This window comes from Pleurodeles waltl, chromosome 10, assembly GCF_031143425.1.
Source record: "Pleurodeles waltl isolate 20211129_DDA chromosome 10, aPleWal1.hap1.20221129, whole genome shotgun sequence".
NCBI lineage: Eukaryota > Metazoa > Chordata > Amphibia > Caudata > Salamandridae > Pleurodeles > Pleurodeles waltl.
Genome location: NC_090449.1, coordinates 89,754,887 through 89,768,430, shown reverse-complemented (window position 1 = coordinate 89,768,430; position 13,544 = coordinate 89,754,887). Strand labels below are relative to the sequence as shown.

The 13,544-nt window shown below is 47.5% G+C and overlaps 1 protein-coding gene across 3 annotated transcripts in view; it reads right to left on the bottom strand.

The window, feature by feature from the left end:
* The window catches only part of TRRAP (transformation/transcription domain associated protein), a 1,102,174-nt gene that overhangs the window by 595,198 nt on the left and 493,432 nt on the right, over nucleotides 1–13,544 (bottom strand). For all 3 annotated transcript variants that reach the window (XM_069209830.1, XM_069209829.1, XM_069209828.1), the window contains 2 exons: nucleotides 10,731–10,850; nucleotides 10,390–10,509 (listed from right to left, as the gene is read on the bottom strand). In XM_069209830.1, the coding sequence (XP_069065931.1) occupies nucleotides 10,390–10,509; nucleotides 10,731–10,850 (240 nt within the window). The remainder of the gene's footprint in view (nucleotides 1–10,389; nucleotides 10,510–10,730; nucleotides 10,851–13,544) is intronic.

Here is a 13,544-nt window from a genome sequence, read left to right as displayed (position 1 = left end):
TAGTGCTCATGAATCTATGCCCTCACCTGTGGTATAGTGCACCCTGCTTTAGAACTGTAAGGCCTGCTAGAGGGGTGACTTACCTATGCCACAGGCAGTGGGTTGTGGGCATGGCACTCTCAGGGGAGTGCCATGTCGAGTTAGTCTTTTTCTCCCCACCGGCACACACAAGCTGTGAGGCAGCATGCTTGTGCTGAGTGAAGGGTCCCCAGGGTGGCATAATACATGCTGCAGCCCTTAGAGACTCCCCTGGTCACCGGGCCCTTGGTACCAGGGGTACCTTTTACAAGGGTCTTATCTGTGTGCCAGGACTGTGCCAATTGTAGAGACAAAGGTACAGTTTTAGGTGAAGAACACTGGTGCTGGGGCCTGGTCAGCAGGGTCCCAGCACACTTTCAATCAAAGCTGGCATGAACAAAAGGCAAATAGTTAGGGGCTAACCATGCCAACAGTGGCATTTTCCTACAGTAGTGTCCACTTCAGCTCGTCCACCTTAGGGACTGGCATGATGTGGGCACACCTCCTAATCTACCTAATTTTCCCACCAGTCCTGCCACCACAAGTAGGGTCAGGAACTAGAGGTCGGCCTTCGCTACCATTTGGAGAGGCCTGGGTCACATTACAGAGGCAGCAAGGCCTTTAAAGCTCCCTGCTCTGGAATGTCCATCCTGCTTGGGCACGATGTTAGCACCTCTGCCCAGAGCAGACCTTTGTTCTGAGCCCTTGAGAGTGTTGGCTCTCACTCATAGGGACAGAAGTCTGTTTAAGGAGGCTGACCAGTTAGTGTCCACGCTAGGAATTAGTAGGTTTTCAGGGGGCACATCTAAGGTACCCTCTGAGTGCATGTATTAATAAATCCATCACTAGATTCAGTGAAGGTTAATATAAAATGTTTGATATCAAACATCCCTATCTTCAGTGAAGCCAACGAGTAGCTGGGGAACTCGTAATGACCAGTGTACAGCACATGTACTTGAAATTGCTTCGCTGGTCACTTTCTATGTCTGACGATCGACAAACACATAATGGGCATATCTGCTCATGCAGTTATGCTCTCACACACAATATAATGCACCCAGCCTTAGGGCTATAAGTCCTGCCAGAGGGGATACTTACATATATTACCTGCAGTGTTAGGGGACATGGCTGTGTGCCATGTCGTGTTTTCGTTTTAGTTCTGCACCAAGAAATGGTGTCTGTAATGGCAGCACTGTGTGCACTTGGTGAGAGGGTCCCCGAAGGGGGCACCAATTGTGCTGCAACCCTCAGGGGCCCTCTTTTAGTATCCCATGCCCTAGGATAACATTTACTAGGGACTTACAGTGGGATCCAAAGGTTTTGCCAATTGTGCAAAACAGCTGTGCAGTTTTGGAGAAAGAAATCTGGCACTGGTTAGCAGAGTCCCAGTGCACTAGCAGTCAAAATCACACCAGAAACCTGGCGAAAAGTGTGCTTGGGGGGACTATGTCAAAAGAGGCAATTTCCTACAATGATACTTTGCACAGAAACACACATGGCAACTTTACATAGATCTAAACAGTTTTTCATACATTATTTCTACAATTAAAGGAATCTGACCTATTCCTACCAAAAGTGAAGTAACTGGTAAGAGCAACAGAAGAAGTCTCTACTTTCATGAAGTGCTTATAGCAAGATACAAAATTAGGCGTTATCACCAGATCACAACATTTTTCATCCATGTGGAAATGTTGATGCACAAAACACATGCTACGTGAAAAACTCACACAAATGAAAAATGTTACATCACATCAGTTCATAACTTCAAAGTCAGCAGAATATCTGAAAGTCCAGGGGCTCCCTTATAAATGGACAGGGTCTTGCTCTAGCAATCCCGAGGTGCTCTCTTAGGGGGTAGTGTGGTTGAGCATCCTTAGGCTTATCAGAGAGGAGTGTTAGACATTTACTATAGGCACACAGACAACAAATGAGACACACAACTCAATAAGGAAATCCACATCATTTTATAAAAATAACCCGTATTTTCATATATATTTAGGCACCAAAATTCAATATGATAAGTTAAGTACATTTTATAATAGAAATTATTACAGTTTAGAAAAGTCGAGCAGTGCAATTTTCTGAAGCTGCAGTGTTACCCTATTGAAGAGAAAATATTGACGGCGAACAGGTACTCCACAGCAACTTACAGGACCAATCTTCCAGACTTAAAGGTGAGTATAGGACAGGGTCTGAGGCCACATCAAGTCATCAGGCACTGGGGCAGGTGGGTACAGCAGTTTAGTTCTATGTCGGGTGACCAAGTGAAGTCAATGGGGACCGGTACGGTCAAAGGTGCTGCAGGTGGGGTTTGGGAGACCAGTCCGGGTAACAACAAGGTGATTCAGTTTTTGCAATGCTCGGGATGTAGGAACACCTATGGTCCTTTTCTCCTCAGTTCAGGCTGGCGGGTGCAGAGGTGTTTTGGACTGTCGGGTTTCCGTCAGCATTTGCAGTCACAGTAGTGAGGGCCTGCAGGCATGGACTGGAGGTCTAGTCCGACCAAACCAACAAGTGGGATCAGGTCTCACAAGTTTTGGGACACAGAGACCCCCTTTGGTTCTCTTCTCCTAGGTCTGGGGTGGCCGGGTGCAGAGAACCGGCAGGTTTTCGTCACCAGAGGCAGTCTCAGTAGATGAGGCCAGCAAAATGCTGCAGACTTTGTCGGGAAGTCCACAGTGGGCGTACTCTAGGTGGGTTTCGTCTCTGGAGGGCCTGAGAACCACACTGACAATGTTGGCCCACTTCAAGTCAGGCTACGAGGCACAGAAGCAGTGGGGCTGTCCACCGTCTGGGGTCCTCACAGTTCTTGGGTTGCATGCAAGATGCACGGGAGCTGCCCCGCTATTCCACTGGAGTTCCTGGTTCTTGGGGGAAGGCTGGCAGTCCTCCCAGGCATTTGGAGGCAGAAGTAGCTGCAGGACGAGGCATTTCTGGCACGACTGTGGAAATCAGAAGGCAGTCTGGTAGGGTTGACACCGAGTCAGTCGCTGGACTTCAGTTTCCTCCTTTCAGGTCGGCAAGATCTGATATTCTGGTGCCCAGTGCTCCCCTAAATACTGAATTTTGGGGTGTTAAGGGAGTGTTGAGTAGGCACCAATGGGCTACTCACGCCTTGTGTCACTACAACCCCTATATGACTACTTCCTGTGGGAAGTGGGCATACCCCTATCCCAGAGTTCCTAGTTCTATCACCATCAAGATAGCAGACTTTCAAATGTAGTGTCCACATCAAGCAGCTCACCTTATAGGTGGAACTGACCTGAGGGTGGACACGCCGGCAGCGGAGGCTATATGACTATTAATGTTCCCGCCTGTCCAGATGCAAATGGGCTCTGGGTCAGGGGGGAGGGTTTCACATCTCCTCTGAAGAAAGCAAGATCTGCATACCAAGAGCGGTGGGCTCTCTGGAGCCCCATGCCTTGAAATGCAGATTTGCAGGTCATCCTGTTGGAAAGGGTGTGTTAATAACCCTGCCAGAGTAGGCTTTGTTCCTGACTACCCGAGAGCAGAGGCTCTCACCCTTGGGGGTCACAAACATGTCCATTGGTGGCAGGCCGGTTTAGACTAGTTGGCTGGCACACCAGCAGTTGATAAGTTTCTCAGGGGGCACCTCTAAGGTACCTTCTGAGTGCATGTATTAATAAATCCATCACTGTAATCAGTAAGGGGTTTATTAAAGTGAGATATTTGATACCAACCATCCCTAATTTCAGTGAAGCCGTCATGTAGCTGGGGAATTAAAAATGGCGTCCCTGGTCACTCAATATGACAAAGAATCGACAAAGACATTGCAGGGGCATTTCTGCTCTTGCAGATATGAACACACATGTAATATAATGTACCCTGCTTAGGGTTGGAAGGACTGTTGTAGGAGTGACTTGCATATACTGCATGTAGGGTTAGTAGGTATGGCACGCAGGCTGTGTGCCATGTTGTGTTTAGGCTTTTAGCTGCACCAAGACACAATTTGCAATGGCTGTCTGTATGAGCTAGGTGAGGGGTCCCTGAGGGGGCATAATACATGCTACAGCCCCCGGGGACTCTTAGTTACCCATGACCTAGGTATCTGGGGGTACCGTTTACTAGGGACTTACAGGAGGTGCCAATGGTATTTCCAATTGAGGAATAATTGTACAGTTTTAGGGGAAGAGATCTTGCACTGGGGACATAGATAGAAGGAACCCAGTGCAATTTTTGTCAAAACTGCATTAAATACTAAGCAAAAAGTGGGGGTGACCATGTCAAAAAGAGGCACTTTCCTACACAACTCCTGCCCCCAAACAAAAGAGAAGGAGACTAACCTTTCCCAAAAGAGTTTATCATCTAAATGCAAAACCTGGACAGACCATCTGCATTGGCATGGTCAGTCCCAGGTCTGTGCTCTACTGTAAAGTCCATTCACTGTAGGGAGAAGGACCACCTTAACAGTTTAGAGAAAGGCTGGAGGCTCGGGCCAGGAGGCTGAATAAAGAAAACCCACAGTTTTTGATTTTTACCTTTCATTTTCATCAGCCATCTGAGAGGACTGTGCTCAGTTTGAACAAGGAAGTAAGAACCTAACAGGTATGGTCTCAACTTCTTCAGGAAGCAGACCACAGCAAAGGCTTCCCTATAAATGGCACTCCAACGCTGCTCTCTGATGATTAACCTCCTGCTAATGAAAGCAACAGGCTGGTCATGACCATCATTGGTTTGAGACAGGACAGTTCCTCCACCATGTTCACAGGCATCTGACTCATTATGAACTGCTTGTACTTATGTGGAGCTTTTAGAATGGGTGCTGACCACATTGCTTCCTTCTGAAAGTCCTTTGACAGTTCACTCTCCAGTTTACGCTCTTTGGCATTTTCTTGGAGGTCAGTTCTGTGAGGGGTGCCACAATGTCGCCATAACCCTTCACAAACCTCCTGTAGTACTCAGCCAAGTCAAGGAATGCCCTGACCTGAGTCTGGGTGGTTGGAGATACCCATTCCACAATTGTCTGGATCTTTGGTTGTAGGGGTTGACCGTGGCCTCCACAAACAAGGTGTCCCAAGTATACAACCTTGCCCTGCCCTAGCTGTCATTTTTCTTGCCTTTATAGTAGGGCCTGCACTTCGCACAGCCTCAAGGACCTTTCCAAAGTGGTTCAGGTGATCCTGCCAAGAAGAGCTCAAGACAGCAATATCATCAAGATATGCTGCACTAAAAGTCTCCAACCCAGCAAGGACTTTGCTCACCAACCTTTGGAAGGTGGTTGGGACATCCTTAAGACCAAATTGCATAACTGTAAATTGGTACTGTCCATCAGGGGTCAAGAATGCTGATCTTTCTTTTACTCCAGGGGTCACACTAATCTACCAGTGCCCTGATGTTAAATCCTGAGTACTGAGAAGTGTGTCTGCCCCTAACCTGTCAATAAGTTCATCTGCCCTTGGAACAGGATGAGCATCTGTCTTTGTGACAGCGTGGAGACCTCTATAGTCCACACAAAACCTCAGCTCTGGTTTACCTCCCTTGGAATGAGGTTTGGGGACTATGACCACTGGGCTGAGAGACAGGGACTGTCAGATGGTTCAATCATCCCTAACTCCTGCATCTTGCTGACTTCAGCTCCTATGCTTTCCTTCACTTGGTCAGACTGTCTACATGTTTTACTTTTGACAGCCATGTTGTCACCAGAGTCCACATCAAGGACACACCAGTTAGTTTGACCAGGGATGAGGGTAAAGAGCTCAGCATACTGCTCCAGGACTTGCCTGCAGTCATCTTGCTGTTGGGCAGAGAGGGTGTCTGTAAAGAAATGGCTCCCTGTTGCAGTTACCCCCCACTTTTTGCCTGATACGGATGCTGTCTTGACTGGTGCTGGGCCCAGCACACTTCTCAGTGTTCTTTCACCTAAAATGTACCATTGTCTCCACAATTGGAACAACCCTGGCACCTAGGTAAGTCCCTTGTAACTGGTACCCCTGGTACCAAGGGCCCTGATGCCAGGGAAGGTCTCTAAGGGCTGTAGCATGTCTTATGCCACCCTAGGGACCCCTCACTCAGCACAGACACACTGCTTACCAGCTTGTGTGTGCTGGTGGGGAGAAAATGACTAAGTCGACATGGCACTCCCCTCAGGGTGCCATGCCAACCTCACACTGCCTATGGCATAGGTAAGTCACCCCTCTAACAGGCCTTACAGCCCTAAGGCAGGGTGCACTATACCACAGGTGAGGGCATAGGTGCATGAGCGCTATGCCCCTACAGTGTCTAAGCAAAACCTTAGACATTGTAAGTGCAGGGTAGCCATAAGAGTATATGGGCTGGGAGTCTGTCAAAAACGAACTCCACAGCTCCATAATGGCTACACTGAATACTGGGAAGTTTGGTATCAAACTTCTCAGAATAATAAACCCACACTGATGCCAGTGTTGGATTTATTAAAAAATGCACACAGTGGGCATCTTAGAGATGCCCCCTGTATTTTACCCAATTGTTCAGTGCAGGACTGACTGGTCTGTGCCAGCCTGCTGCTGAGAGACGAGTTTCTGACCCCATGCGGTCAGAGCCTTTGTGCTCTCTGAGGACAGAAACAAAGCCTGCTCTGGGAGGAGGTGCTTCACACCTCCCCCCTGCAGGAACTGTAACACCTAGCAGTGAGCTTCAAAGGCTCAAGCTTCGTGTTACAATGCCCCAGGGCACTCCAGCTAGTGGAGATGCCCGCCCCCTGGACACAGCCCCCACTTTTGGCGGCAAGTCCAGAGGAGATAATGAGAACAACAAGGAGTCACTGGCCAATCAGGACAGCCCCTAAGGTGTCCTGAGCTGAGGTGACTCTGACTTCTAGAAATCCTCCATCTTGCAGATGGAGGATTCACCCAATAGGGATGTGCCCCCCTCCCCTCAGGGAGGAGGCACAAAGAGGGTGTACCCACCCTCAGGGCTAGTAGCCATTGGCTACTAACCCCCCAGACCTAAACACGCCCTTAAATTTAGTATTTAAGGGCTCCCCAGAACCTAGGAACTCAGATTCCTGCAACCTAAAAAGAAGAGGACTGCTGAGCTGAAAAACCCTGCAGAGAAGACGGAGACACCAACTGCTTTGGCCCCAGCTCTACCGGCCTGTCTCCCCCCTCCGGAAGAAAACTGCTCCAGTGACGCTTTCCCCAGGACCAGCGACCTCTGAATCCTCAGAGGACTGCCCTGCTCTAAAAGGACGAAGAAACTCCTGAGAACAGCGGCCCTGTTCACCCAAGACTGCAACTTTGTTTCCAAAGGAGCACCTTAAAGACAACAGCGTTTCCCGCCAGAAGCGTGAGACTTGCAACCCTGCACCCGGCGACCCCGACTCGACTGGTGGAGAAACAACACTTCAGGGAGGACCCTCCGGCAACTACGAGACTGAGTAACCAAGGTTGTCCCCCCTGAGCCCCCACAGCGACGCCTGCAGAGGGAATCCCGAGGCTCCCCCTGACCGCGAATGCCTGACTCTCAGATCCCGACGCCTGGAAAAGACCCTGCACCTGCAGCCCCCAGGACCTGAAAGATCGGAACTCCAGTGCAGGAGTGACCCCCAGGAGGCCCTCTCCCTTGCCCAGGTGGTGGCTACCCCGAGGAGCCCCCCCCACCCCTTGCCTGCCTGCATGGCTGAAGAGACCTCTTGGTCTCCCATTGATTCCAATTGAAAACCCGACGTGTGTTTGCACACTGCACCCGGCCGCCCCCGTGCTGCTGAGGGTGTACTTCCTGTGCTAACTTGTGTCCCCCCCCGGTGCCCTACAAACCCCCCCTGGTCTGCCCTCCGAAGACGCGGGTACTTACCTGCTGGCAGACTGGAACCGGGGCACCCCCTTCTCCATTGAAGCCTATGCGTTTTGGGCACCACTTTGAACTCTGCACCTGACCGGCCCTGAGCTGCTGGTGTGGTAACTTTGGGGTTGCTCTGAACCCCCAATGGTGGGCTACCTTGGACCCAAACTTGAACCCCGTAGGTGGTTTACTTACCTGCCAGAACTAACAATTACTTACCTCCCCTCGGAACTGTGAAAATTGCACTGTCTAGTTTTAAAATAGCTATATGTGTTTTATTTGAAAAGTATATATGCTATTGTGATTATTCAAAGTTCCTAAAGTACTTACCTGCAATACCTTTCATTCAAAGTATTACATGTAAAATTTGAACCTGTGGTTCTTAAAATAAACTAAGACAATATATTTTTCTATACAAAAACCTATTGGCCTGGAATTGTCTCTGAGTGTGTGTTCCTCATTTATTGCCTGTGTGTGTACAACAAATGCTTAACACTACTCCTTTGATAAGCCTACTGCTCGACCACACTACCACAAAATAGAGCATTAGTATTATCTCTTTTTGCCACTATCTTACCTCTAAGGGGAACCCTTGGACTCTGTGCATACTATTCCTTACTTTGAAATAGTACATACGGAGCCAACTTCCTACAGTGTCTTAAAAGACTTCTCACTCTTCTTCCTGATCTACATCAGCCCTGTCATGGAGAGGTTTTAGGGGGTTCACATGGATGACCATGTGAGGGTTCCTGAGTGTGTCTAGGTCAACCAGATAGGTGAGCTCACCCTCCTTTTCAAGGATAGGTTAAGGGCAGTTGTGTCCAAGTCAGTGACTAAGATGGCCACATGACACTGAAGCTCCGAGCAGTATCTCCCTTAACTCAGTGCCATCAGGCATAATTTGTCTGCAGAGATGCCCTACACCTCCCACAGTATGTCCTCCTATAGGAGTCCTACCTGAATTCACCACAGTACTCGGGGAGGGCTGCAGATCTGCCCGCAGTTGCCTCTGCCTACCACCGCAGCATGATGTAGCCTTCGGAGTCCCCGCAGGGACAGGGTCAGCAGGTGAGCCTGTGGGTGGGGCCGCTGTGTGTGTGGCGATATTCTACAGATGCTTGTGGGCCGATCTTCTAAACTCCAAGGACGTTCCTGGTGCACTGGTACTTCTCTGCCCTTCCGGTGGGGTGACGTAGAGCGGTGCAGCAGTCCGAGCGCCTCTCATCCTGGGACTGAATGTGGCGAGTGCTGCCATGGGGCTGCCCAGCGCTCACCGTTCTGCAGAATCTTAACTGTTGAGACTGCTCGCTGCCAGGAAAGCCTACTGGTGCACAGTGTGTAATGAACTGGTGCAAGGAGGTACCACTCCCCCCATTGTCTCTGTTGACCTTCCCGTTTGCCTGAGGCCTGAAGTGAACTGACAGTCCCCCAATGCTGCATTCTATATGGCTACATACTTGTGCCAGTTTCTCCCCTGAGACTGCTATCCTATGCATTTCTGCCTTCATGCAAAAATTAAGGGAATTGCGTGGAACACTCCTTAACTGCCCCTCAAGCCCTGCGGAACTGGATTCTCCGGCATTTTGCTACACCTACTGGGGATCTATAGCATTCTCCTTCCAATGTGACTTACCTGGCCCCCATGCTTTCAACTTGTCAAGTTCTTGACCAACGCTGTACTCTCAAAGCTTGGTCCTCTCGTTCTAACTTGTTTCCCGTCGATACACAGGAGCACGGTTATTAGGCGGTCACAATGGGTGCAGGGACCCTAAACAGAGCCAGCTCACTTTTGATGTGTTGCAGAACCCATGGCAAAATGAAAATCTGAAGGTGAGGTCCAGCCACAATAGCCTACGGATCACTGGCCTAGCGGAGCCCACCAATACTGTCTGCATGGATTTATTTGTCGAGAAACTCTTAGTGGAATTATTTGGCAGAAATTCTTACACCAATACCTTTGTCGTGGCACACAGATAACTAAGGCCACGGCCAATACCTGGAACACCTCCGCGCCTGATTATTGCCAGACTTTTTGTAGAAAGCGGCCTCTTTATATGGTGCACTAAAAAGTACACCATGCAAAAAGTCCAGTGGATCTCCAATTGGTTTACAGAGGCAAAAGTAGATAATACAAACGTTCTCTTTTGTGGTAGTGTGGGCGAGCAGTTAAGATTATCAGAAGAAGTGCTAAACATTTGCTTGTACTAAAATAACTAACCACTTTTCCTTGTCATCTTTTAAAGTTGCTTCTATGGTTTTTCTGACATGGTGTTTCTCTCCTATTTCCAAACAAATGCAGAAAAAAGCAATCTGAATATTTCAACAAAATAATTGGGACCTGAGGGCTTATGCTTGGCATCACTGCGCATTGCCACCTGCCTAAGGTTGACATCCACAAGAAAGAAGTTTTACTTTTTAAGTTTCCAGACCCAGCCACTACATGGCATAGTGACGTACATCTTGACACTAGGTGAGATGCATGATGCAAACCTACAAATTCCTGACAGTCAAACTCATCCTTCCCCCCAAACTGTCAGAAAGCATCTAAATGTAATATTTTGCTTTAAGCTGTGATTTTATTTGCATTATTACCATGAACATACGACTCCACTGAGGATCATTTAATGTTGCTTCCATCATGAACAGCTCAACAGTCTGGGACGGGTGACGTGTGAGGAACTTTATCAAGGGCTCTCGGAAGGGACTTCCAGCCTGAAAAAAACATTCATGATTATTGGTAACACAGCAAGAGATGCCAAGCAAGAAACAAGGTGAAAGGCTACTAAAAACCAGCTCTTGCTGTACACAACTACTTATTTAAAACGGCTCCCAAATTAAGAATAAAGGGGTCATGTAGTCAGACACATAATAACTTCATTATTTAAAAAAAAAAAAAAGGGGTGGGTCTAGGACCACAAATCAACGAACATTACCTCAATCAACATGGCCCGTTCTGTTTTCATTACCACCTCCAGCAAAGGTTTAACGAGAGTCTGCGGTGCAGCTGGGATCAAATGGAAAAGGTTGATAATTGCTGAACAAATCTTCATTTCCTATTGAGTAAAAAATATAGATGGGTTTAAAAAACACAAGGGATTTCACCAGAATGCACAACGTCTGTGATTCAATTAACTAGTACCATTGTTCTAACCATGAAAGCATAGCAGAAGAACACCACAGCATATGGTGTGGCATCTAAAGAAGCCAATACTTGCCTGAAGCAAGGACATAATGCCCCGAAGGTAGTACAATACATTCCTCCACGACCAAACACTCCAACTTAGCGATCACTACAAAAGCTATTTTACAGCATAAACACTTTCCTACTAAATTTAAAACCATACTTGGCCTAATATAAATCCGCTTCTAAACCCAATGCAATAGTGCTATCTTCATTCTTCTAATGCAAGTAACATGCTTACAACGACTACCAACAGAGGATCAACAGCAAGTTCTTTTAAAAAGCTCTACTTATTAGCCCAATGTCATGAGCGGTTGTTCAGTCACTGAATGCTCTTTTTTTCAGCTAAGAGCAGCAGGCAACGAATGCTGTGCATTTCAAGACTACACTAGTATTTGAACGGCGAAATTATAAGTAACTAAGCCTAGTACTAGAGAGAATGTATTTTCCAGTGCCCTTAAAAAAACTAAGTTTGGAAAACGTTTTACATAATTTTCAAAGATCTACTTTTTAAAACGTAAATTAAATAACAGCACCTGCAGCAGCCAGACATATTTATATTTAAGGGAGAGGTTGAAGAGAGACTTCATCAGCTAATACCAGAGCTAATACCAGAGACAGGGAAATGTAAGTGGGTATGGCAACAGGATGGCTTTGGTCTGCATTTTCAGCCTCCACGTGTATTACCTACTGAAAAATGATAAAGTTATCTGTGCAGTGCCTTCATAACTTTCCCACTGTCAGCTTATAAGCATCAACGTCACCAAGTAGGATGACTGTAAACTGCTTTTACAGGTGTTTGATAATACACAAAGGTCGTGCGTCAGTATTGTGTACACATGTGTTTGTCTAACATAGCCAACTTTATTCTTGTGCATTCTGCCAGTTCACTTTAATTTAAAAGTAAGCCTATGGAAGAATATTCCTGAGGCCTGTTGCATGGACAACCCCCACTCTCATCCACATGTTCGTCTGCATTTCTGTCTGAGTCAGATGGAAGAAAAACTTCATTTCATCACAGAATGAAAATATGAGAGCAATGATGTTCCTTGCTAATATTCAGAGGCAGAACCATAGCCATTTGTTCAATCTATGCAAAAGTGGGGAATGGGCGTTCACCTGTTTCGGATAAGGAAAGTAGGCTGTGATGTTTGTCTACGAAGATCCTTACCACCCTGATATTAAACACTGATAAAAAGACCTTCAGTTCTGGAGAGACGAAAGTTAGCCTAAGTTAAAAGGCCTTCAAAGTTACAAGTACAGCCTTCAGCTCCAACATGATTGTGTGCAGGGTCACATCGGATTTTTACACTGATGACAAGTTCACCAAAATGGGCCAGGGACGACTAGGAGATAAGGATGTGAGAAGAGCACCCAACCAAAAGCTAGGGGAAGTGCCCATACCAATTTCAAGGTGAAACTAGTGATGAGCAGAACAAGATGAGTTTTGAATGCGATTGTAAGAAGCTGAGTTGGTAGGTGTGGTGGGTACCGAAGGTACTTGCACCTTATACCAGGTCCAGGTATCCCCTCTTAGTGCAGCGCAGGCCGTGTCTAGAAGACAGGCTCTCTAGAGGTAGCACTGGATGAGAAGCCAAGGCTTATCTAGGAGACATGCAAAGCTCATGCAATACCACTTTAGTCACATATCACTTACACACATGAAAGAAAACACTCAGTTGTACAAAAATAAAGGTACTTTATTTTTGGAACACAATACCACAAAAGATTAGAAGGGCAACCCTCCAATAGGTATGTAATGCACTGAATATATACACTAGCAGCCAGAAATAGGCATAGAAAAGGTTAGAAAACAGTGCAAATATCAATAACCAGAAGTGGCCCTAGGGGGAGCTCAAACCATATAGTAAAAAAAAAAAATGGAATGCGAACACAGGACTCCCACCTAGGTAAGTGGAATATGTAGAGGGGAACTGGAAGTACTAGAAAACCGAAGAGGAAAGTAAGAGTACCCCCCAGCAACCAGGAAAGCAGGAGAAAATCACTGGATTTTCCCCAAACCACCCAAAAGGAGGACAAAGAAGAAAAGAAGACACCCAGACAAGACTGCAAGGAACCAGCAGTGGATTCCTAAAGAAGACCACCTGTGGAGAGAGGGGACCAATTCCAGACGTGTCAGTGGAGTCCAGGAGTAGTAGGAGCTACTACCCCCCCCCAGTTGTACTTCCAGGAGTTGGTCGACGGTGAGGAAGAACTGGTCAGCACTGCAGCCCTGGAGCCAGAGATGAGTTCCTGATGGATGCAGATGATGTCCCACATCGGAGTGAAGACTGCAGACAGGTTCCACCAACAAGGCTTGGCAAAGGCAAGTTTGCGGTTAGTAGAAAAGTTACGTTGCCGGGGACCAGCAAGGCCCAGGAGGACTCAACCCAGGAGAGGGAGTCACAGGGGAACCTCAATGTCGCAGAGTCCATAGGAGCAGAGGTAGCACCCACAGGGGTCCCACAGGACGGGGACACAGGAGTGACAGGAGGAGCTCTTGTGGCACTACAGAAAGGGATCTCACGCCGCCAGAGAACCACGCAGAGGGCTGAGTGTCGCAGGG